General features: G+C 44.1%; 9 protein-coding genes across 9 annotated transcripts; 4 read left to right on the plus strand and 5 right to left on the minus strand.

Annotated features, from left to right (window-relative positions):
* Positions 1-1575: 1575 nt before the first annotated feature.
* On the plus strand, positions 1576-1964 carry EDB93DRAFT_1078390 (uncharacterized protein; the record flags this gene model as incomplete). The annotated part of the gene is made up of 2 exons (XM_041445380.1): positions 1576-1737; positions 1794-1964. 2 exons carry the CDS (start codon positions 1576-1578, stop codon positions 1962-1964), a joined length of 333 nt encoding a protein of 110 aa, XP_041311468.1.
* Positions 1965-3150: 1186 nt separating this feature from the next.
* On the plus strand, positions 3151-4073 carry EDB93DRAFT_1101058 (uncharacterized protein; the record flags this gene model as incomplete). Its single annotated transcript, XM_041447067.1, is given in 7 exon segments — positions 3151-3198; positions 3218-3291; positions 3352-3385; positions 3627-3659; positions 3782-3842; positions 3878-3990; positions 4029-4073. 7 exon segments carry the CDS (start codon positions 3151-3153, stop codon positions 4071-4073), a joined length of 408 nt encoding a protein of 135 aa, XP_041311469.1.
* A 5462-nt stretch (positions 4074-9535) lies between these two features.
* Positions 9536-9850, minus strand: EDB93DRAFT_1078439 (uncharacterized protein; the record flags this gene model as incomplete). The annotated part of the gene is made up of 1 exon (XM_041445387.1): positions 9536-9850. A coding segment is annotated over one exon (315 nt), but the record flags the coding sequence as incomplete, so codon positions are not given.
* Positions 9851-14845: 4995 nt separating this feature from the next.
* EDB93DRAFT_1325942 (uncharacterized protein) lies at positions 14846-16336 on the plus strand (the record flags this gene model as incomplete). Its single annotated transcript, XM_041455043.1, has 9 exons — positions 14846-14995; positions 15049-15085; positions 15133-15207; positions 15266-15359; positions 15412-15482; positions 15541-15569; positions 15622-15693; positions 15749-15888; positions 15940-16336. Coding segments are annotated over 9 exons (686 nt in total), but the record flags the coding sequence as incomplete, so codon positions are not given.
* EDB93DRAFT_1246788 (glycoside hydrolase family 18 protein) lies at positions 16310-17872 on the minus strand (the record flags this gene model as incomplete). The annotated part of the gene is made up of 11 exons (XM_041452502.1): positions 16310-16369; positions 16425-16447; positions 16500-16712; positions 16764-16773; positions 16900-16969; positions 17026-17038; positions 17094-17117; positions 17161-17260; positions 17315-17558; positions 17607-17620; positions 17690-17872. 11 exons carry the CDS (start codon positions 17870-17872, stop codon positions 16310-16312), a joined length of 954 nt encoding a protein of 317 aa, XP_041311472.1.
* Positions 17873-21108: 3236 nt separating this feature from the next.
* On the minus strand, positions 21109-21555 carry EDB93DRAFT_1124369 (uncharacterized protein). Its single transcript, XM_041448673.1, has one exon. The coding sequence runs from the start codon at positions 21453-21455 to the stop codon at positions 21249-21251; it is 207 nt and encodes a 68-aa protein (XP_041311473.1). The 5' UTR covers positions 21456-21555; the 3' UTR covers positions 21109-21248.
* Positions 21556-22258: 703 nt separating this feature from the next.
* EDB93DRAFT_1319286 (uncharacterized protein) lies at positions 22259-23199 on the minus strand. The gene is made up of 2 exons (XM_041454875.1): positions 22710-23199; positions 22259-22657 (listed from the first exon to the last, which is right to left on the minus strand). The coding sequence occupies exon 1, from the start codon at positions 23172-23174 to the stop codon at positions 22728-22730; it is 447 nt and encodes a 148-aa protein (XP_041311474.1). The 5' UTR covers positions 23175-23199; the 3' UTR covers positions 22259-22657; positions 22710-22727.
* A 252-nt stretch (positions 23200-23451) lies between these two features.
* EDB93DRAFT_1238556 (uncharacterized protein) lies at positions 23452-24193 on the plus strand (the record flags this gene model as incomplete). Its single annotated transcript, XM_041451546.1, has 4 exons — positions 23452-23562; positions 23611-23685; positions 23747-23911; positions 23963-24193. The coding sequence occupies 4 exons, from the start codon at positions 23452-23454 to the stop codon at positions 24191-24193; spliced, it is 582 nt and encodes a 193-aa protein (XP_041311475.1).
* EDB93DRAFT_811975 (ubiquinone biosynthesis O-methyltransferase) lies at positions 24091-25623 on the minus strand. The gene is made up of 3 exons (XM_041457561.1): positions 25104-25623; positions 24798-25043; positions 24091-24739 (listed from the first exon to the last, which is right to left on the minus strand). Exons 1-3 carry the CDS (start codon positions 25437-25439, stop codon positions 24332-24334), a joined length of 990 nt encoding a protein of 329 aa, XP_041311476.1. The 5' UTR covers positions 25440-25623; the 3' UTR covers positions 24091-24331.
* Between the last annotated feature and the right edge of the window lie 80 nt (positions 25624-25703).

Below are 25703 nucleotides of genomic sequence, written 5' to 3' on the forward strand. Positions count from 1 at the left end.
GAAGATCAAGATCAACATTAGTAAGGTTCAAGTATTTTGTTTCAACTTCATAGTGCTTCATATAGCATCACAATGTGTTCTTGTAGACTCCAAACATTTCAGAAAGCTTAGTAAGGTTAATTTGCTAGGAAGCTAAGACTGCTTCAGTGAGGAATCTAACATCAATAATTTTTTTTGGATGCCTAGGACAGCCTGTGTGCAGCAAGGCCACTTGGTTCTGGAAACACAGCATTTTCATCCATGCTATTGCACAATTAATGACACTAATTACATATGAGAGATGAATTATCAATTCTGCATATTGTACTAAAATGACGACAAATGCATAGAGAGATCTCCCAGCAAATATGCTGCATGAGAGAGCCAATCTTGCATCTTAGGCGCCTAAGGGTTGCATGCAAGAGCTTCAAGCAATGGAATAGCATCCCCTGATATAGCTTCTATATAAAAAGTGAGCTGGATTGGGTTGGCATCCTCTTGAATAAGAATACAATAGGCACATCAGTAAATATCTGACAAAGTATCATGGGCAGTGAAAATGTTTGCAGACCATAGATTTTGATTTAGCATGTGAGATGAAAATTGAGGCAAAGTTGTTGGTAGCACAGGCATCACAATAGATTGATTTGAGTATGGAGTAGCATTCAACAACAACCAAATGTCGACTTGGACAATGTCCCAAAGTGTGAGACCTGGCAAACAATGGTCACAAACATACAGTTCTGATTAGTATTTTTTAGCTGATCCTTGTTCTTGTAAACCCTTTCAAATTGTCAATATATCAAGGACACCAACTTGACACCCTATATACTACTTTCATGCATCAAGCCATATCTTTCAGGTGTGTTTTATTAATTTATGGAATTTATTCTTCATTTTGGACTCATAGCTCGAAATATTTTGTGCCAGCATGTTGAGAATACACTGTACAAGCTTTGCAGTTCAATTTTATCTTCAGCTTCCAATGTCTTTCATGACATGTTTGTTGCCACATAAAGCAGCAGACAAATAGAGCTGGATGGCATGAGCAATGATAAGCCTGTGTGTATCTTGAACTAACTCACTTTTTCAGCATCCACAACTGTACTTCAGATAATAACAGCGACAGTGACAGTGACAGCAGCAGCGGCAGCAAGGATTCAATCAAGTTTCCCAATAGCATGGATGACACTGAGAACGAGTCTAATTGACAACACTGGTAATGATCATGATGAAGTGGCCAAAGCTTCTTCACCACTGGTTGTCAGCACCAAGCACCGACTGGAGGACTCTGAGATCCTGAATACTGACATGAAGTTCAAGAAAGGTCCAAATAGAATACACTAATAGTTAAAAGCTAGTAATTTTGACAAGGTCACCAAGGATTTGCTCACCACTGCCACATCTATCTACCGTTGTCTAATCGTGACTCGCGCACCTTTTCCTGAGACACTGATCATTGAGACCAAGCTAGCAAAGGATGCCTGGCATGAGGCATCTAACATGGCAGAGCTTATCATCCAACTTACCCCTTCACTCATCAAAATGGTAAAATGTCCACATCCTTGCCCTACTTGATGTTATGTTGCCATATAGATGACGAGGTGCACATCACATGTGCATGGGGAGCTCAAAACCAAGATGCAGGTGCTGATGGCCTCATTCTTTGACTTCCATGCAAGCAGATCTATAGTTGCCATAAAGCAAAAATGTGACCTGGCCAAGTCTCTCAAGGAGGGATCACATTTTGTTTTTAAGGTGTGTATTCAATAATTTCATGATCGTTAGTCAATGTCTGACTGGTGGAGTAAAAGGACTGGGAAATGAAATGTGGCATATACAAGACCAAATTAATCCAGTTGGTGGTCAATGATATGTGGTTTGCAAACCAAACCAATGAGAGTATAGTATATGCTAAATACCTCGATCCTTTACCCATTCAAACCATCACACTTATACTCACAGCAGTGAGTGTATTCAATTAATCTGATGTTGGTACTGCAACTGAGGTCTGACAGATTGAATGCTGCATCGACAAGTGGATGACTGGAGTAAAGGAGGACATCAAATTTTTTTTAGTCGCTTACTCCCTGGTGTAGAGCCTCGTGTCTCCACAGGCACTTCCCTCAAATTCTCCCACATTCCCTACACACTCCAGCTCTAATCCCAAGGATACGTCTTGCGCAGTAGCGCTTCATATATTTTACTTTGCAGATCCCACGCGCAGCCACTCACACTTTGCGCGCACCGCGCATCCGCATTAGCATTGTCCGCATACCCATCCATCTGTCCTCCCCATGTCCTTAGATGTTCATTGGTGCATTTTCTCACTATATTCCCATTTTGACTAATTGCTTCCATCACTAATTCTCGGCCTAGCGCTACGCACGCAGCTGAGACCCTATTACCTATCTCGTGTACTATATTTAGCTTACTCGGCTCGCTACATCGAACCTGCGTGCCTAGCGGCACTTAGCTATCTTTACATATACTATCTCTTTACTCTATTTTTGGGGTCAATTTTCTGCCCACTTTCTGTGTGTCTCTAGATACTAAGAATTTTACTCATTGTTTGCAAGTGACTGTCTAAAGTTGTGCCCTTTGGTTCTCGGTCTCCGTCTTAGCATCAGCCAACCTTAGTTGGGGTGTTAACACTCATCTTGCCTCGTCTTTCCCTTGCTTCTCTTGCTCGCTTGTCTCTCACCTTCACTCACATGCGCTACCTTCGCATCGCGCACCTCGACCTTCACCTTTCGCACTTGCGTGTCATCACGCACATTTGCCTTTCGTACATCACATCATTTCCACTTCATGCGTTACTTAGCCCTAGTACTTCATTAGTTGTTTGGTGTCCCTCTTTTTACAAAGAGAGGTTTCCTTTACTCAGTTAGCTGCCCTTGGGATGACAATTTCACTTGCACCTGGGTCTATCTGTGTTTGCTTAGCTTAACACCAACTTTCCCCACAGTTTAGATTCCTCATCTTCACTGGTCTACCTTCTCCATCTCAACTCCCTGAGGTGGTTCAAGGAGCAGACTGCTGCTTACAAACTGCTCAGTAAAATTGGTGTCAATCTTCTCGACATTGCTCGGTATGTTTTTAATTACTTATGTTGTTCATCATCTCAACTGACATTGATAAAAAAGGATGCATGCTGGTGTGGATCCACTGATGGCAGCAGTGACCATTGATGGATTCACAAATGATGTGTTTGATGATGTGATTTGTGAGTACAAAGTCGAGATTCAAGAAGCACAAGAAGGGGGTCATGGAGGCATGGATGATGATTGAGGTGGCTGTATCTCAAGGATTGTATGCATGCTCATGCACTATAGCACCTTAATTGATTCAATTTTGTTGATTTCTGCTTAGTGGTGCAATCTATATTGTGGGAGCTACAGTAACAGTATGTAGCTACCTGTAGCTTGAACGAGCAAATACTAGTACAATTCCTATTGCACCCTGTAGTAACTTGTAGCACCTGTAGCAGCCTGTAGCACCTGTAGTCAGTGGCTACAACGAGCTACAGGAGTTGCCATAGTGCTATATAGTTGGCTGTGTGGCTATATAGTTGGCTGTGTGGCTATATAGCTGCATATAGTAGGTACTTGACACATTGGTCTACAGGTACTACACTGACTATATAGCACCCTGTAGTCAACTGTGTTTTTGCTGATGCAGTGAGCAAAAATTTTGAACTATCTGTCATGTTATTCATGTGTTCATCCATTTCGGGTTGTCTATGCACCTGAATTGCTTCCCCTCTTTTCCTTTTCCCTGCTTACGCTCAAGTAGTCTCAAGGTAAAGGTTGAATGTTCATTGCACATGCAATGTGTTGTCTCTATTCTGGCTCCTATTTATTGTGAGTGTGTCAAGTGCTCAACAAATTTTATCCAGTTCAACAGGCCACAGATGACAATCTCTCCTCATCTGCAACTCCATCTGAAACTTTAGTATCTAATCCCTCTAAGTCTACTACCATCCCAAAAGCTAAACTTCAGGATGCCGCTGTACGTTAGGAACAACAATTCTACATTATAGTCCCCAGAAACCAGTACACAATAGTAGCTACTGCCAGGATGTTAAGGCGTAAAAACCAGTTTCTCTAATAGAAATTTGCAAGCCTCAGTAATAAAGTGTTCTGCATAATGAAATACTGCACCCTCATTGAGAATCTTAGAGCCCCTTCAGTGACAAATTCCGTATTATACAGGTCACCCAACCTACATAATATCCCATATAAGACAGGCCAGCGGACTATGGGCTGATGTTATGTATATCCCCAATGTTGATGGATGGGCCAGGAGGGATATTATTTCCGATGGAGACGGGTGGGCCCATCTATGCTGATATTATATATATCCTCAAAGATGTCGGGTGGGCTGATGTAATGGTTTATTGTATAGATGGGTGGGCTGATGTACAGGAATTATTTTGTACACAGGTGGGCCGAGGGAGCGGTGGAATATGTATTATATAGATGGGTGGGCCAATGTAAGGGTTTATTGTATAGACAGGTGGGCCGACATACTGGAATTATTTTGTAGACAGATGGGCTGAGGAAGTGGTGGAATATTCATTATATAGACGGGTGGGCCGAGGTAGTGAGATATCTGTCTGACATTCACAGATTACCAAGTCCCAGATGCCCAAAAACCGAATCCCATTGTGCAACATCCATTCCGGACACCTGAACACCCAAAGCTTGAGACTGGAAACTGGAAACTCACAAAAATGTGTGAAATTTCTATTTCCTTACACCAAACACATGAACACCTGAACACCCAAAGCCTGAAGCTTGAAAGTCCATTTATCAAATCACCGAGTACCAAGTGCTGATAAACCCAAAGCCTGAGACCCAAAATCCGAAGCCCGGAACCCAAAAACATGTATGCAACATGTCCATTTTTCATTCATTGCACAAATCACTGAGTGTCAAGTGCCGAAACCCGAAACTCGAGACCCAGTACACAAATCACCAAGTACTGAGTGCTGAGGGCTGAACCCCAAAGTCCGAGGGCCAAAACACAAAGTCCAAAACCTGAAAACATGTATATAACATATCCATTTTTCGGTCATTGCACAAGTCACCGAGTGTCAAGTGCCAAAACCCAAAACTTGAAACCCAGTATGCAACATACCCATTTTTCATTTACATTAAACAAATCATCAAATGCTGAGTGCCGAGGCCTGAAGCCCAATGTTCAAAACACGAAAGCTGAAGCCTGAAACCCGAAAATATGTATACAACATATCAATATTTCACTCATTGCACAAATCACCGAGTATTGAGTACCAAAACCTGAAACTCGACACCCAGTACACAAATCACCAAGTGCCAAGTGCCAAGTGCTGAGGCCCAAAACCCAACATCCGAAACCCAAAGCCTGAAACCCAAAAATATGTATACAACATATCCATATTTCCCTCACTGCACAAATCACCAAGTGTCGAGTACCGAAACCTGAAACTCGACACCCGGTACACGAATCACCAAGTGCCGAGTGCCCAAGCCCAAGCCCCAATGTCCAAAGCCCGAAACCCGAAAATATGTATATAACATATCAATATTTCACTCATTGCACAAATCACTGAGTGTCAAGTGCCAAAACCCGAAACTCAACACCCAGTACACAAATCACCAAGTGTTGAGTGCAAAGTGCCAAGGCCCAAAACGCGATGTTGGAAGCCCAAAACCCAAATCCTGAAACCCGAAAATATGTATATAACATATCAATATTTCACTCATTGCACAAATCACTGAGTGTCAAGTGCCAAAACCCAAAACTCAACACCCAGTACACAAATCACCAAGTGTTGAGTGCAAAGTGCCAAGGCCCAAAACGCGATGTTGGAAGCCCAAAACCCAAATCCTGAAACCCGAAAATATGTATATAACATATCAATATTTCACTCATTGCACAAATCACCGAGTGTTGAGTGCCAAAATCCGAAACTTGAGACCCGGTACACAAATCACCAAGTGCTGAGTGCTGAGTGCCAAGGCCCGACATCCAAAGCCTGAAACCCAAAAATATGTATACAACATATCCATATTTCCCTCACTGCACAAATCACCAAGTGTCGAGTACCGAAACCCGAAACTCAACACCTGGTACATGTGACTACAACTGGACATGAATTCTGTATTTGTATGTATTATCCATTGATGTAGGGTTCAAATAACTTTGGAATTGTATTGACTACCGAGTGTCGGGACTCGGGACTCGCTAGTCAATATAGGAAAATGATAATGAAAAAATGAAAATTATTATTATGCTTAACTTTCTTAATGAAGGTTGTGGTCTGAGTCTATGTGAGTGTATTGGTGGTCCTACCAAGTATTGGTACTCAGTGTAGTGATGGTCACAGTGCTGGGCTTGGAACCACTAATTTTCATACTCACATCATTCTTGTCAATTGGGGATTATTTGAAGACTACGTTAAATGTTAGTCAGTGTCGAGTATGATAATGAATGTATAGTCATACCTCGGTCTGAGAACAGATAGACTGAGGTAGGATGATGCAGGTATGAGGATTATATATTTGTCTGGCATGTTAGCAATGATGTAAAGATGAGGTGTGCATTTGTACATGTGTGCAGTAAGTGAGCATAAAGATAAAAGAATAAATATTAATAGCAAGACTTGCACATTATGTTGAGATATCCAACATGACAAGCCTGTGATGGGATCAGAGACCTGGAATAACACCCATATATGTCCATTATAATAGCCCAAATAGTTTAGAAAGATCCATGAAGGATTGATGTAATGACAGGCATATGTGTGAAATGTGACAATAGACATATTTTTACAAAGTCACATTTATAGATGATTCAGGCCAAAGATTTCATTAAAAATATGTAGGATTGATTGTAAACTACCTAAGGAACCCGTACTGCCTACTGCCTTGAGGGTAGGGGGTGGGCGGAAGGGATATAGTGAAAACATGAGTTGACTCAGCATTAAAGCCTATCATTGCTTCACTGACCATTGTCGATGCTTTGGGTCTTTGAAGTTTCCCACACTCCATTTCTTATCTATTTCACTTCCTCAGTACTCAATTCTTGGTGGATTTGTCTGTAAATTTATGTCTATGATACTTAATATATTTTAAATGTACTCCAGGTTTCTGATCATGAAGATTCAATGTTTTGAAGGTATGGGCCCCTCATCAGGAGAAATGGCAAGTATGCACACTAGCTCACAAACTCCAGCCTATTGTGAGCTGATCTTGGTCATAAGAGGCAATAATATAAGCTATGCTCATTATATATTAAAAGGTTGGATCATGGATGCAAGGGCAAGATACTGAAAATCGTGAAAAATGTCAAAAGTGCAATGGTCTATGCTTACATGTAATAACACTGTTTGTAATATTCAATAATGCGAAAACGAGTAAATACACACCAGTGGGGATAGATACGACTAGACAGGACATAGGAAGGATGAGTCCAATGCAAAAATGTTGGGTCCAAAACTTTTGGGTCAGGGTCGGGCGTCGGGATCAGGATCGGAATGTCAGGGATGCATCGGACAAATACTGTTTAACGTGAGTATCAAAAACACAGGTTTTGAGCCCAGCGCCACGACTATCATTACACCAGGTACCGAGTATCAGAACCAAGTACTGAGTACTGATTTCTAAGTACTGAGTACCGAGTACCGAGTACTGAGTAATGAAATAACCAATTGACAAGAAAAGACTACCAATACACTCACCTTGACTTGGACTACAACTTTCATTGAGGGAAGTTAAGCATAAAAATAACTTTCATTTTTCATTCTCGCTGATGTTTCGGATTTCTTTAGCTTATATCTTGGTCAAATGATAACTGATGGACAAGAAAAGACTACCAATACACTCACCTAGACTCGGACAACAACTTCCATTTTTTCATGATCTTTGCCTATATTGGCTAGCGAGTCCTGAGTCCGAAGTACTGACACTCAGTAGTCAATACAATCCCCAAGTTGTTTGAACCCTACATCAATGGATAATACATACAAATACAGAATTCATGTCCATTTGTAGCACTGGGAATTGTGTTTCAGCACTCGACACTCAGTGATTTGTGCCATAAATGAAAAATGGACATGTTGCATACATACTTTCAGGTTTCAGGCCTCGGCACTCGGCACTCAATGTTTTGTTTAGTGTAAATGAAAAATGGGCATGTTGCACACCAGGTTTTCAGCTTCAGGTTTCAGCATTTGACACTTGGTGTTTTATGGAATGAGTGAAAAATGGACATGTTGCACACCGGGTTTCGAGTTTCAGGTTTTGGCACTCGACACTTGGTGATTTGTGCAGTGAGGGAAATATGGATATGTTGTATACATATTTTTGGGTTTCAGGCTTTGGGTTTCGGATGTTGGGTTTTGGGCCTCAGCACTTGGCACTTGGCACTTGGTGATTTGTGTACTGGGTGTCGAGTTTCAGGTTTTGGTACTCAATACTCGGTGATTTGTGCAATGAGTGAAATATTGATATGTTGTATACATATTTTCGGGTTTCAGGCTTCAGCTTTCGTGTTTTGAACATTGGGCTTCAGGCCTCGGCACTCAGCATTTGATGATTTGTTTAATGTAAATGAAAAATGGGTATGTTGCATACTGGGTTTCAAGTTTTGGGTTTTGGCACTTGACACTCGGTGACTTGTGCAATGACCGAAAAATGGATATGTTATATACATGTTTTCAGGTTTTGGACTTTGTGTTTTGGCCCTCGGACTTTGGGGTTCAGCCCTCAGCACTCAGTACTTGGTGATTTGTGTACTGGGTCTCGAGTTTCGGGTTTCGGCACTTGACACTCAGTGATTTGTGCAATGAATGAAAAATGGACATGTTGCATACATGTTTTTGGGTTCCGGGCTTCGGATTTTGGGTCTCAGGCTTTGGGTTTATCAGCACTTGGTACTCGGTGATTTGATAAATGGACTTTCAAGCTTCAGGCTTTGGGTGTTCAGGTGTTCATGTGTTTGGTGTAAGGAAATAGAAATTTCACACATTTTTGTGAGTTTCCAGTTTCCAGTCTCAAGCTTTGGGTGTTCAGGTGTCCGGAATGGATGTTGCACAATGGGATTCGGTTTTTGGGCATCTGGGACTTGGTAATCTGTGAATGTCAGACAGATATCTCACTACCTCGGCCCACCCGTCTATATAATGAATATTCCACCACTTCCTCAGCCCATCTGTCTACAAAATAATTCCAGTATGTCGGCCCACCTGTCTATACAATAAACCCTTACATTGGCCCACCCATCTATATAATACATATTCCACCGCTCCCTCGGCCCACCTGTGTACAAAATAATTCCTGTACATCAGCCCACCCATCTATACAATAAACCATTACATCAGCCCACCCGACATCTTTGAGGATATATATAATATCAGCATAGATGGGCCCACCCGTCTCCATCGGAAATAATATCCCTCCTGGCCCATCCATCAACATTGGGGATATACATAACATCAGCCCATAGTCCGCTGGCCTGTCTTATACGGGATATTATGTAGGTTGGGTGACCCATATAATATGGAGATAGGTCACTGTAGTATGTGAATCTTAAACATAATACCTTTACAACCCTCACTGACATGGCCAAATGACATATTCTTGAAGTGTCTGACAGCATCACCATATAGTTGAGGGTTCCTACCATTGAGAAGAAAATGGGCCATACCATTCCACCATATAGCATGCCAATCCTCACTGCAACCAGTCAGATCATTACAATCATTCAAGTGCATCAAGATCCTTGGTTCCTCTGCGGCTACAATTCGAAAATGATTATCAAGAGCAGCTTGAACATAAACCATGTTTAGAAACACCTCGTTGCCCATAAGCTCCTGGTGTGCATGGGTGATCTCGGTAATGGGAGTTTCTGTGAGTTACTGAAAATCAAATGGGAATAGTAAATGGACATGATACTTGATAGCCAAGTTGATTAATTGAGCTGGATGAAAGCAGAAACATGCTGCAAACATGTGGGAAATAACAAATTCTTGTGATGGAAACATTGGTACATGTTGCAAAAATGGAGGAATTTTGTGAGCTCATCGAGGGTATATGAGCCAGTATGCATCCTATAAATTTTTAATGGGCTAGATAGAAGCATAACACTTGTGTTAACATACCTTCTGAAGGTAAGCTCAAGAAACAACTCAAAGGCATTCTGGATTATTCTATCGAGGTGAATGGGCCAAGACATAGTACCTTTCTGTGGCTTCATATGGATCTTACTTGTGGGTTTTTGAGCCAAGACAGTTGGAGGGGTCTTGCTCATACTGAATGTGAGTGCCTCTTTATTAGATAGCTTTGTGGGTACACAGTGGTCCAAAAAACTATTATGTAGTTGTGAGTAACATGGAGTGCCTGGATGAATAAGACACTGACCATGCTGTCTTCGTCCCTGTCAATATCGCTGAGAAGCCCAGCAGGCTCACCATTAAATTCCTCAGGATGTGTCTGGTATGTAGTGCACAGTGCCTTTTGTTTCTTCATCTTTGTTTCATAGGCTTTTTGGTGTTCTTCTCCTCAATGAGCTTTTAAAACTGTTAGGCAGAAACAAGTAAGTGAGCACAGATGTTGGGCATGATATTACTTACTTCAATATGTCTCTCTTTTGGTTGGCCAAATTTGCCAACCACTTGCAGTGCGTCCCGCAGTCGACACCATTTCTGCACATAGGTTCTCCTGGGCCTTCAAAAGTGCCATTTTGGTTCCCTTTTTGGAGCGGCCTTTTGTGGCCATGATAGACGGTAGTCAGTGGAAATAATGACAACAGAAGGAGGGGGTATGCATGCTTTTAAAAACCCTACAGTGGCATCTAATCAACAAACCATTTTTGAGTTTTGTTGATTGTGAAGTTAAAGTTTTCAACTGACCAAGCGGTGTCAATATAATGGCATAAATAAGAGGGATGGGGATGACTTTTCTTTCGACCCTACAATTGATACTACAGCCAAAATGAATGAATAGTAAGTGGCTGGCTTCTTCAATGCTCACCTGACACTTACTAATGTTGTAGTTTAGTGTTCTTGTCATCGAACGAATCAGACGACGTGAAGCCAAACATCTTGTTATTGAACAAATCAAACAAAGTGAAGCTGAACACACAGGCTGTTATGCAAGGCTTTGAAGTCAGCAAAAGGTGATACTCAACCATAAACCATGACAAACACTAACCAACCAGCAGGCCTGTACCTCCTCCAAGTCGACCCTTTCACGTGGTCATTGCTCTGGGATGGGCTAGGGAGGTACTGCCTGCTCTTGATATGGTACCACCTGCTCTTGATATTCAGTTTCCATTGGCGTCATTTCATCAAACTCCAGGAACCACTAAAACATCACAGACTACCTGTGAACACTTGTATTAGAGTGCTGGGATGCAGAGATTAGCCAAATCTTTCCGCCACTGAACCATTTCAAGCAATCCATGTCCTTGCAAAAGCCCCCGCACATCCTCACCAATCTGTTCAAACCATCATAACAGCACATGATGCTACCGAGTTCCTCTCTGCTCTCTGATCATTCTTACTCAAGAATCTCCTGCACAACACCATAGTCCCTGTACTTCAAGACCAATTCGATCTTTATCATCAAGTGGTGATTATGATGCCACCTGATTTATGAGTTAGCGACATGCCACAGCGAAGGTGCATCAGAGCAACTCCAGAAATGTTGCTGTCAGGCTGGAAGCCTGGTTTGACATGGCGTTGATAGCAGACAGGCCTCACAATTCACATTTGCATACTCTTGAGGGTATTTTTTTCAGGTTTCTCAGTGGTTGATTTTGATTATAGTCTTGTTGCAGGTGTATGAGTAGCCCAAGTTCACACTATTTTCACCCTACCTTGCCAGTTTGGTGCATATTCCAGAGCCCTCACTTATGTCGAGTGGTTTACACCTTTTAAACCACCAGACCCTTCCTCTCAAATGTGACAGGTCTCACGCTCAACCCACCAACTTCACCGCAATGCTGCTGTAATCCACATTGATGAAATTGTGTGGCCATGCCATCTAATACCAAAGATAGGACAAACAGTAGATCTGAGGTTGAGAAGCGGAAATGCATATGAGGTGGCAAATGATTTTTATCTCAACAAGTTCATTGATGGTGAAATGTTTTGCGCATTTGTTATAAGTAATTAGATACAATGATGTGTCACGTACATACTATGGGTGCACCTGTAGCTGCCTGTAGCCACAGTGGTAGCTCCTGTAGCCACCTGTAGCACGGTGTTTTCCTTGGTAACTATATAGCGCACCTCCCTCCCTTACCTGTTAGCTGATAAGGACACCATCCCCCACCTCACCCACTTTGTGAATGCAACCCACCGTTTGAAACCCATGCTAGGTGAAGTCTTAATGTCCAAATCAAATCCAGCCTGATGCACTTCCTCAGCAGATGCAGATACATTGCTATAACTTTTCAGACGATGACATGCATATGAACCCTAAATGCTCAACATGTCAATGTTCTCACCTCTCCCACATACACCTAATCCACCCTCCTAATTCTATACAACTCGACCTTAATCTACATTACAGATTCCAGAACCAACTAAAACCTTATCTGCTCATCAACACGAGATCAATGGCACCACCCTGAGGCCTCAGTCAATCAGCGAATATGACCCCCTGGAGAAACCCACATGTGCCAAATACCTTGTGGGAGGCTTGAGACATGTTCCCTGTCTCTTTTGTCCTTCTGGACACTCATATTTAATCTTCTGCACACCTTACTTGATCACTGTTAGGTTCGCACAAGCAGCCAAGCATGTGTTATTTTGATACCACAGCCAGTACTACATACACATTATTTTGATTACAGTCACCCCTTCTTCAATGAATTGCCCACCTAAAATGGCTGGTGGGAACAGCAGAGTGATGGGGGTACACCCTACATCACTGCATCTGGGGATTCAAGTCAGGGCTGGGACCTGGGGTCCCAAGACTAGATAGAAATGTCCTACATAGAGTTTCACTCTCAATGGACAAAAATTGGATGAATATATATATATAGCAACATGTAGCATGGCTTTAGACTATACAGCACTATATAGGTCAATGTAGTGTAAGGTGTGCCTACATAGTACTATATAGCTGTCACCTGGGCTACGGCATTTTGGGTTTTTTACTGATGTGATCCAACAGTTGCTGTCCAGACAGATGCTTTTGTCAGCCCATTCTACTCACATCTGAATAAGTGGCATACATTGTGCAGGAGTGATGAATGGTCCAAAGGCCATAAAGACCAAACATAATAATCATGCAAATTGAAAACCACATAGTCAAGGGTGCAGTACAAGGTGATTGCTTATGGAATTGCTGCAGGTTCAAACCGGTTCAGCAACATGCACTGTGCAAGGTGCAGAATGCATGTGCAGGTGTTACACCATACTAATAGTCCTCTAGAATCATTGTGAAGGGAATGAGTGGAAGCATACATTACAATTTGCAACTCCGGGCCAAAGATAGTAATGTTTGTACATAAGTTCCCAAGGTCACGTGACCTAATATCGGGGGCGGCTGAAGTTCCTTCACTATGACTACTGGATTACACTATGGCGACACTGGTAATGCATTTGGTCGCGACCGAACTGGGACGTGGCAAGCACCCCAGGATTGCACACGTCTCGCAATTTGATCTCTTTGCGTCACTCACTCCGAAGACCAATGGAACTAACTGATGCTCGTCACGAAGAATGGGTGTATGTATGATATGTTTCCACGTCAAAGCCCGTGGTCATAATGAAGGCTCGATCGTTTAGACTTGCAAATAAGGCCACGGAGTACTCATTTTTTGGATTTAGGAGGAGCTACTCATGGCAGATGTATTGGTTAGCGTCTACCGATGTGTTCTCGTCAAGTTCTGCCAGTACATCAACGGGAACAATAAGCGCAGGCTCTTTGTCAAGTTCCATCTCAGCTGATGTGATATTCCGTTGTTATTCGACATTTGGAAATTGTTTTCAACTTGAAAGTCCGCTATATGATTGCTCTTGGCAGCCTACGGGAAGTCATTTTTCCTATAGGTTACTACTACATGACAAGATAAGTATCCACCCGTTATCTGCGATGTATTTGGATTCAGCTCATGTAAGCTCAGGTACCTTTATGTCTGTGAGTACCTCAGTACCTTTAAAAACTATGACAGCAGCCACTGTCGTAATGACATGTCGATCATGTTCGCGAAGCGAGCCGCAGTGCTGGCACAACTTCTATGTTGTCTGCTATTGGAGGGAACAGCTATCCTCCTTCCAAAGGTCTGGCCAGGTGAGGATAGTTTTTAACCAGCCTGACTCGGACATCCCAAATTCATTGCTGGTGGGCTCAGCGATTTACGAGAACCTGAGGTTGGTTCGAGAACTGAGACTACAACATGAAATCACTCCTGCCAGCACTCATCAAATGTAATTTCAGCATTGTCATCACATCAGTCATGCGTCATTCCCGAACATGCACTCATAGTACCAACAACTTCAAGGTTTTTGGGTCACCGTGACTGATCCGATCTACTTCAAGCTGAAGCACTATATCTGCAGCATGACTCCTGACGTACGGTACTTACGGGTCAACTGAAGCACCTGCAAACATCGCCAGTTCCGAGGCCACCTCGAACGCAGCTGCTCGTCGGTCCGGCCTTACCGTGTGACATAGAGAAGTCGACTTCTCAATCGGGGGAACAATCTCGATCACATTGTACAGGTTTTTCCGTCACTTTTTTTGACTGGCAAGGCCAGACCCACATGTACATGGAAACATTGGAAGTTACAGATCATCTATTAAAGGTACGTTGAAAAATTTACAATAGCTGTTATCGTTTTGACCTCCCATCATGCGGGTTTTAGTGCTTAGCTGTGCCATCGCACTCCTTTTCTCCCTCTCTAGTGCCGCTGCAGCAATCACAAATGCACAGCGACTAGCTCGTGGCCTGCCGCCTTTGCCTCCCAAGTTTGGTCGCGCTCTGCCAGGCTATGCAAAGACGCCGACAGAAGCTGGTACTTCTCAACCAATATCTCAAATATTTGCACAACCTAATGTATCGGCGCAGGAGGGAACCCAGTCCCATCATCCGCTCCTTATAAGACGTGAGTCCGTCGAAAATTTTACTGCAACTTTGTTTCATCCCTTTCAGATTCACTGGTCGGATCCTGGTCAAGGGTCACAATGGCAAACGGTTGGGACACTTGTATAACCGGGCATCAGGAATGTAAGAACCTTTCCCGACTCGATGTTCCCTATTGAAAATGTGCTGAACTTGTGACTAGAAATGGTGTAAACTTTGGTGCCTCAAGTGAGGACCTGCACGTGTCGTTCACCACGTCTCGATCTCAAAATGGGCTCATTGACTTACAAATCGTTGTACGGTCACCCTCGTTCTTTCATTTTCTAAAATTCACTAAGTTTTGAGTAGGACTCCACACTTCCTGGGCCTGATTATATCGGGACAACGAGCAATGGCGCCCTCACCAGTGGCTCCTCAAAGTTGGTATTTTTACCAAAAAAAATTAGATACTAGACACTAATTTTGCACCATCAACAGAGCTGTCAGCTTTGGCAAAGTCACTAAAAGTAAGCCTGCACGACTATCACAAATTGAATGTTAATAACAAATCATCTATAGCACCTGCGCATTCGCATCATTCGCATGAATCGGCTATTTGGACATACGATTCCAGGACTCATCAACTGAAGGGTATGTCATCTCGATGTTTTCGTTCTAGTCTACTCATCATTGACAATATCTCAAGTGCACTACGTGAATCCCAACGGTCATGAGGCAAAGACGACTATCGCTTATCAGAATAATGACAACAAAATATTCTTTGTCAGTGATATCGGTGCCTATAATGCTGCTCAAACCAATCCCGATCACCACGTCTCACCTATTGTTAGTCTGTTCAACTTTCAGGCCCGAACTCACCAACTGACAGATTTACAGACGTTTTACCTTGATTGACGGTTGACAGTATAATGTCGGACAAGCGATCCAAGCAAACTCACCCTCTTTTGACATTCCCTTCGTTTTCTTCGTCACTCTTTTAAATAATTTAAGTTCAAATCGTGGGTTCACCAGAACTCTCGTGCGGACTTTGAAACTCGTGTTGGTCTTTACACTTTCTTACATACCGCTTATTACCAGCTCGTACTAACTTGAACTTTGAGCTACATATGCTCTATACATATCTGGAATAAATACCTAGACTTATCCTTTGAACTACTACACAGAATATTTATGTTCAACATCGCACTTTCAGAGGAATAGGATAGTAATAAATTACAACGAGGGGGTAAGGAGTTACAGACGCTATTTATTCTGGGAATGCGAGCGACCGTACAGCTTCAATCCAGGATGCTGCGGCGTCGGGGAACTTGGCATTACACGACAGATCAGCAACGTCCGTCTAACAGGTTGACTGAACTCACCTCCCACACCATAACACCAGCATCTGGAAATTATGGTTAGCCCTTGCTAAACAGCACGCGGGACATTGTACACACCCCATCCTTGTTCATAGGCCATTTCCACACATTCGGCGAGTAGGGTGGTGTTCATATAGCCATTGGTCGCATCCGAAGTTGTGGCTGGCTTGCCGATTACCAACTTGTCTAAAGATACTCCTGCAGCCGCAATCTGGAAGAGTGAAGTATTTGGCCACGTCGTTGACGATTCTGTGAGGAGGCCAGTACACGTCGTGTACTCAGTTGTGCCCTCTAGTATAGCTAGTCAGTAATCAGTAAAGAGACAGGACTGCGTGGGCTCACGATTGTAGAACTGTATAAAACAGAGAAATCTCTATTGACATCATGGAATTGCACATCGTGAAAAAATGCTTGCCTGAACGTTGTACTTTAAGGTAGCGAATGAGCTCACGAAAAATTACAGTGATTTTTTACTTACCCAATCAATCAACGATCCAACATTCATGTTGACCGCCAAATAAGCACCACTGGCGTACAAGTCGGAGAACCTATGAACAGAAAGTTAAACCCAAACGACTCGCATAAATACGATGGGTCCAAATACCATGGAGCAACAGCTAGATGAAGGCCGAGAAGTCAGGTGCAATCACCTGGATTTTACGACAGACTCACGTGCGTGGGTTAAAATGTATTGACCTGTAACATGCTATCAGCACACCCTCGTCACTCATAATGTAACCAGTAAACATGCCTTCTGGAAGTGCATCACGAAGGACTTGGGTGAAAGTGGTCAACCAATCTTCTGCGGATCCATTTTGAGCGTTCATGGCGGCAAAATCCTGTTGCAAAGCTAGTATTCAGTCGTGGACTAATGTACGTCAAGAGAAACCCACTTCGTAATCGATATCAACGCCGTCAAGATCATATCCTATGACAAAGGCCGCGAGATCGTTGGCTACGGTCGTAGGATCATATCCGTCAGTCGTAGGCGCATCCGTGGACCCGAAAGCGGATACAATAAGAGAAACTCCGGCATCGTGGTATGATGTCACGTAAGATGCTCGTGTGGCATCGTCAATGTCAACCCACTCTGCAGCTTGATCAACTGGGCCGGAGGTAAGCCAGAATGAAAGGGCACTTGAAGAAGTTAGACTGCGACTCGAAACGTTTTTCACCAAGACCTACAAAACGTTATACCCCTGAATCACAAATAACATAAAATCAATCAATATGTGATAATGAAGTCATTCAAGTTGACGGATACATACAGTGATTTCGCTGACTGCAGGAGGACCAGTCTCACCGGTGACATACTCGTCGCTGTAAATGACGAAGTAAGGGGCTGCAGGTGTTGCACGAGATGAAAGTGCCGTGTCCACAAGAGGTGCAGACAACACCGCGCCGATGGCTGCGAAGATGCTGAGAAGAGTCGACAGCATGAAGGTCCTCATGATGAGATTGGGGTAGATGAAGCACCCGTAGGCATTTATACTCTTCACCGAAACCTCATTCCAGGATTAGTGTATCATGAGGCGAGCTTCAGTGGCACATGCACCAGAGACCATATCCTACTAATAAAAGAAGTAAGTGTCAGCATCAGACTGAAAAACAGGGGGTGGCTGGATGTTGCATGGAATCCCGCCAGACGATTTGTCGATAAAGTGAGACCGCCGTTGGCGGGAGGCAGCACATGGAAAGACTCGAAATGATTACCAGCAACCTCAGACTTTGTCCCCAATGTTCCCAGGACTAAGGATGGGTCAGGCGCGGGATCTCCGTATTGGGAATACAGTCGGCCTATGTGCGAGAATTGAAGAATAGACCGCATGTGCTCGAGAGGTATCCGAGATTACATATGATTGAGCAAGAAAGATATGTTCAAAAGCATGAATCTGGAATGCCAAAATTGAATGAGTTTGCATGCGGAAGCAATCCATTGCGAACGCAATAGGTGGGATATGCTTAGAAAACCAGGGTAAACGGCGGAACTCCCTGAAATCTCTTGATAAAGGATTGTAACAGGATATCGGCGAGAAAGCTTGAGCGTGGGCTATGAAGTTATAGGTTAACTTGGCGTTGTGGGATGGCACAAGCAAAATGTCATAGATCCCCTCTACTGTCGGGACATACACAAGTAAGCGCTTGGATGTTATTTATAGCGATCATCTATGATTCATGGTAGCACTTCCATGCTCACATGTGCGCCTCGAGAGTAGTTTTATCGGCGCCCAGTGAGCATTGCGCCGCGGTAAAAACGATGGAACTGAGCATCTAGCTTATTGTCAACAAAAATTTCTGAGCACAAACAGCAGATACAGGCCGTCAAGGTGTGCTGACATTGTTGGCCGCTTTGCCGAGAGACCTCCCGCATGCATATGGCAGGATATTATCGTGCAGGAGGGACAAATACTAGCAGCAAGACACGCGTTGAAGGATCGTTGCGTGTGACTCTGTCCTCTAAAAGGGATTCTCAGCGGTTCTGCAACAAAGTCAGGTTTTAGAAATGTGAAAACGGAGAGTGTGAGAGCTTAGATGAGCGTAACAACACTTTGCACCAAATGGTACTAGCTGGCAACTTGAGCTGTATCTCGATTTTGAAAAAGGGGTAGGCGACACAAGGTGAAAAGGTGTATAGATTACCAAGCCAATCAACACAGTCCGTTCCACACGCGCATGCGCTTAGCTAGATCCATGGACCGTCAGAGATCACAGTGACATGTGAAGCTTCGAAGCATCAGCACCTGATAAGACATTGGACAAACCAAAGGGACTTACTGCAACGATTATAAATCGTTCCCAGCTAGCCTCGTATGGGGATGTATGCAGCGCCTGTATCTGTAACCTTGCAATCATCGTCAAAGTCCAGCGCATATGTATATATCTCGTCCCAGTTCTGCTTTGTCACTACTCAACCAGGTGAATTTTACTCCACCTTCCACCGATATTTCTGAACGACGTATTCCGAAAACTCCGTCGGATCCGCTCAAAGTTCGACTTGAAAGCCGAGACAATGTTCCAAAATGTCCGACAAAGTGACGACCCAGAAGTGAGGAAGAATGGGTAAACCGTATATGCCAAGCACTGGTGTGATAGACATGAGAGCACCTGGATTCCCCTTAGATGCGAAATCAATGCATGTATGCATAAGGACGTGGCGGCATGAAGCAAGTGGGTACGGTTACTATTTTTGGCCGACACCTTCAAGTGCCGCATCAATATATTTCCAGAATCCACGCCACTGACGCACCAGTTCCCGTCGTCCCGACTATCCGCCGGGTCTAAATTTTATCCTGGCATGCTCGATGTCAAGCTCGACCTACAACGTTTTTCCCAGGCGCTATTGCCCAGAGATTTCCTGCTCTATGAAAAGTCCTACCTATGCACTTCTTCTCTTTGACCGTCACACCAAGGTAACCTCCCGTTGTTCGTTCCTCGATGCCTGATTCTGCCAATGATCATCAAGCTGCAAGGTCGTCTCTTTTCTGCACGTTGTCGCCGTTGTATTTTACACTGCGTACTCCTCTGTTTCTAACTGTGCACGTAGCCTGTTGTCGATGTTGTGTGCGCATCTCGTTGATGTGTATGATCACTATGGTGTTGAAGTAGCGCTCTATCTTCCCGCTCGGCTGCCCTGTATTTCTCTTCCTTGTATGGATGGCGAAATTCAGTGATCCACTCTTAGTCTTTACGCCTTGGTCCGCCGCCCTGTATGGCCTTTCTATTGCCAATATGTGATCTGAGGCTATCAAATGTTTACCAGCACAAGGTCGTCCCGTTGTCCATCCCCGCTCTCGTACTAAGACCGGTACTAAGGGATTGGTGCTTCACATTCGAAAACGCATTTTGTTTCTGCAGTCAGCCAGCTCTCAAATCAATATCGGTCATTTCCCAAGCGAAGATCACGGCGGAATAAAAGAGGTCGGCTATACTACACATGTTCTTTTGAAACCACGCGAGTCATCGGCTAGTCTTCCACGGATGGATTTGTAGAGAATGGCACATTTGCTGCAGACAAAACTCTCCGGTCCCTTCCCCACTTATCGTGGGAGTCGGGAAATGTTGAAATAACGCTTTTGTGAGAACCGGCGGGGCGCGCCCAGCTATGACTTAGATATGGCACGGTAAGGTGGTTTCTTTTTTCTTGTGAGTGTTTGAGCATCAGCGGAGTACCCCAACAACCGCTGAACATATACTAATAAGTTGACATTACGCCAGTACCGCCGCGGCCATTTGATCTGTGTTGGACTTGTCCTACGCTTTGTAATAACTTGAAGTTCGAGCTCGTACGTGCTTTACGACCTGAGATGAACACCAGACTAGACTCAAATTCACACTTACATTGGGACATAAATGACAGCAAGAGAGCGGGTATTGGTCACAGGCGCTCTTTATCCTGAGAATACGAGCGACCGCACAACTTGAATCCAGAATACTGCGACGTTGGGAAATTTAATATTACACGACAGATTAGCAACATTCGTCTGACAGGTTAACTTAGCTCACCTCCCACATCATCACGCCGCCATTCAGAAGCTATGGTTAGTCCCCGCTAAACGGCACATGGGGTATTGGACGGATCTCGTACTTGTTCATACCGCTGTCCACAGAGTGTGTAAGTAGGGTCCATATAATCACATCCTCACTGGTGGCTGACTTGCCCATCACCATCTTGTTTAAAAATGCTCCTGCTACTGCTGCAATCTGAGGGACTGAAGTCTTCAGCCATGTCGAAGACCGTTCCCTAAGGAGCCCAAACTCGGAATGCGTTGTATACACAGACGCATGCCCTTATAGTACTGCGCAAATACTCATATTTGTCCCAAAGGCTCACGAGATGTTACACCCCTGAAACCCAAATAACAGAAAAATAATCAATACGTCATTGACAAATATATACTGTGATATTACTGACTGCAGGAGAGTGCCAATGGCTGCGAAAACGGCGAGAAAACTCGAAAAATACCTTGATGAGCAATGTGAGGGAAACATGAAGCAGAGTAATATGCACTGAAAGGCATCCATACCAAACCTCATTCGAAGGCTAGTGTATCATGATGTGACCTTCGATAGTATATGCACTAGAGATCCCGTCCTGCTACATTAGAGGAGGTTGCTAGTATCAAAACGAAAAAAAAGCATGGCCACTCAATGCTGCACGAAATGTCGCCGGACAATTTGCAGAATTGCGATAAAGTTAGACCCTTTGTGAGTAGGAGGAAATTTATGACAAGACTCAAAATCGTTACCAGTGGCATCGATCCGTCTCTTCCAAGGTTCCCAAGACCAAAGATGGGTCAGGTGCAGGATCCCCATCTTGGGAATCTTCAGTCGATTTACATCAAAAGTCGTTAAAGTGGTGAGCATGATGGGCATGCGTATTCAACAAGATATTCGCATGCCAGAATTGCAAAATTTGCTGCATGTCCTTGAAATGCATCTGAGGTTGCATATGATTGATCTGACGAGAGTTCTGCCAAAAAGTACAGATTTAGAATGCGAGTATTGAATGAGTGTGCGTGCGGAAGCAATCTGTAACAAATAAAATAGGCGCAACATGATTAGGAGGTCGGGATGAACCACAGGACTTCCTGAGACTCCTTGAAGGGGAATCGGAGCGGCGGAGCCTTGCACAGAAAAGGCCACCCTTGATTCACCGCAAGATATCGAATTATATGATGTGTTATGAGAGGCCGACTCTACTTTTGGGACCTTGACATACACCGGGCTTACCCTGAATTTATAACGCCCATGCGTGCTCCTGGATGGCACTTCCACACTCCACGTGTGCACCTCGTACCGTGGCGGTTGTATCAGCTCCTAGTGGTCACTGTGCCTCGGTAAAAACGATATAACTTCAGATTTGTGGTTTACTGTCGACATAAATTGGGAGCACAGGTTTGACGCTCTGCCGAGAGATCCCCTGCATACATATAGCAGGATGGTTGGAAAATACGACAAAGCAAGCATGCGTCGAAGGATCGTCGCGTGTGATTCCGCCCTTTAAAAAGGTTTCTTGGTAGTTCTGCAACAAAAAAGATTATAGGAATGCGAAAACGGAAACAAAGAACAGGCCTGAGAGCTTAGAAGGGCACGATAAGACTTGGGACCGCATAGTACAAGGTGATAATTTGAACTGTATCTCGATTCTGATAAAGTAATAGGTGAACGTTTGAACCGTGAGACAAGGCGAAAAGGTTGTAGCTAGGTTATGCCAAACGGCCAGTTGCACAATGAAGCTTTGAAATATCAGCACATCAAGACCTGATGACAGATATCAAAGGCACTTACTTCAAGTAGCTGGCAATCCTAACTCGTGCTCAGCTGACCTTTGCTGGCAAGGTATGCAGCACCCGTATCTGCCCAAACTTGATAATCTGTGACCTTGCAATCATCGTCAAAGTCCAGCACATATATAAATATCTCGTCCCAGCTTTGCTCTGAGCTCAACCAAGTGAATCTTGCTCGGCCCTTCACCGATACTTTCTGGGCTTCTAGATCGATGATATATTCTGAAAACTCCATTCTCTCAAAACTCAAAGTCGAGGCGATGGTTTTGAAGTAATCTCGTACTCCGTCACGTCCGATGAAGTGACGGCCCAGAAATGGAGCAATAATAGGTAAACCATGTTCATATGCTGCGCACTGGTGTGTCGTAGAAAAATGCATCATTAAGGTGTCTGGATCTTTCTTGGATGCGAAATCGATGCATAAGGATTTGGCAGCGTGAAGCAAGTTATCTCTGGTTATGCGCATCCTATTATTCGGATGGTGGTTAAACCGTAAAGGAGCACGCTGCTTAGCAAAGACAGCGTCAAACTCACAGCTGACATGTGAATTCGGACGACGGAAATTCCTTTCTTTCATCTTCATTCACCTTTTAGGAGCCTCGCTTACCCTCTAATATACCGAGCAACTTACTGACACTAATGACAGAAGAGGTTTTGAGCCGCCCTAGAAGCAGACGCAGTAGCACCCTCTCCGAGTGAGCAGACTATATAGCGTACTTGCGACCTTATGGTCGGGGTGGCTAATGAACGTCAGGAATCACGCACAGCATACTTGCAGTCACAACATAGAGGAAGCAGTAAAGCGTACATCAAAGCGGATACTGCAGTACGAAAGTCAGATGCAAGAGCTCAGTGTCAGTCTCTCCCAGTGTCGCGCTCAATGTATTGACGCTTGCATTTAGACCAAGCTCACAGAAGGCTTGAGCAACTTTCGGGCTATGGACAGCTGGATGCAGGGCTCTCTCGATGAATTGAAGGTCAGTGACTGCCTTATTCTTAACAGTGACTGTGGTATCAAATCTTGGAATTATTGAACAGAGAGATACACAGCGTGCTAAGCATGCACTCGAAGAACATATACCATGCATTCATGAAGAACTTCATAACTCTCTTGTCTCCCTGGAAGAACTGTCGCATACACTTCCACAGATCCAATCACATGTGACTGAGATACGACATATATACGATTCTGGTCGAGAGAAAGTAAGAGATCATCGTCTTCCCATCGAGGATTTGACTCACCAGGAAAGATAGGCCAAGTATCTGGTGACAGACCTCAATTGGTTGAACACCGAGTGGCATGAGCGTTGGCGAGTTATCATCTTCACAAATCACTCCCCAGTTTCGACGTGGTGGACTGCTACAATGCGCGTCTTGTTTGCTGCAACCTTCATAACATTTGGATGGATTGCTTGGGTAGCAATTGCAGGTGCCTATACAGCTCACAGACAAAGGCTTGTCTGGGGGGAGAGGCTGATGTCTTAGATCCATGCTTTTCTCTGCCTCCTCATTGATTGTAGGCAAATATTTAATTATCACACGCGTTTCTTAGGGTGACCTACCAATTTGCAGCGTTGTGTGAGGGGATGGGTAACAGCATGTATTTAGGTTGTGAACCTCTTCCTACGACTCCAAGGGTCTCCTGATCCAAAACAAATAGTTACATTCCACAGCACCCCAGGGTGTAGAAGAGCGAGACATCAACTTCCATTCTCCGCTCCATGGAATATACACTATTCCTCGTACGTCCGCTTCCGAACGTGTGGGTAGACCATGAGCATACGTACGTGTTATCCAGGGTTTGGAAAATGCATCAGAGCTGATATAGCCAGAGTCCGTTAAATTGCTGGAGGATGAAGGCGAGGATCGATAAGTTTGGAAGAACGATATAAGCTCAGAAGGGTTAATGAACTTTGAGTACGTGTGGGTCCCCATGGCTACCTTGCGCAAGATATATTCAGCGGCCAAAATTGTGATGAAATAGGAGAGTGGCGTCCTTGCAATCGTGGAAAGGAAAAGATGGCCTCCAGGCTGATGTCAAGCAAAAGTTACGCCTGTACCTGACCAAGGTGTCTGGAATGAGACTTACTTTGACCAACTGAGCACAGGCAGAAAGGAACGCCACCGGGTTATCGACGTGTTCGATAACTTCCATCGAGCATACGACGTCGAACCGCTTGGGCTCTTTGACAAGCTGTTCTGCAGAAGTATGACGGTATTCCAATGAATTGCCCGAAGATAGCTGGGGATCACTACTAGCATGTGTCGAAGCTATCCTAATGTTGGATTCAGATGCATCGATACCAAGAGTTCGTGCTCCCAGCCTAGCGAGACTCTAGATCACATAATGGTTCAATTCAATGAGTCGTGTCGAGCTATGAGACTGATGGCTAACCTCTGAGAGCAAACCACCTCCACAACCCACATCCAACACGTCCATACCGGTCAACACTGCGCATTTCGACTCCAACTCTCTCCTTGCTTCCTCTCCTTGGTCTTCGCATGTAGCCTCAAGTATTTTTTCTCGGATGTAGCGCACCCTTACAGGGTTCATGCGATGCAACAGCGAAAACTCCCCTTGCTCGTTCCACCATAGTGAGGAAAGCCGAGAAAAATGGGCAATCTCAGCTGCATTAACAGTTGAGGATGTTGTTGCTGCCGACTGGAAGCATCGAATGTTTTGGCAAAAGCGCAAAAGGCGCGTTGTCGGTCGGACAGCCGTAGACAACATGAAAAGACTCGATGCAGTCTGATAGTGCTAGAACGCCTCAGGTTCGGGAGCAATAGAAACGTGCTTAGACCGTGACTGACGCTACAAGTGTTCGACTCGGACTTGGGTTGCTCATCTTGCTAAGAGAGAGGTGGCCCGGGCACATTTTGAAATAATCTGAGGTGTATTTTAATACTACTGACAATCCTGGAGTCCGATTCAGACGCGTGGGCAGCGCTGGACTAGTTAGACCGATGCATTTGTGATGTGCGCGTAGACATCAAT

Source organism: Suillus bovinus (assembly GCF_016758785.1).
Source record: "Suillus bovinus strain UH-Sbo-P2 chromosome Unknown EDB93scaffold_7, whole genome shotgun sequence".
NCBI lineage: Eukaryota > Fungi > Basidiomycota > Agaricomycetes > Boletales > Suillaceae > Suillus > Suillus bovinus.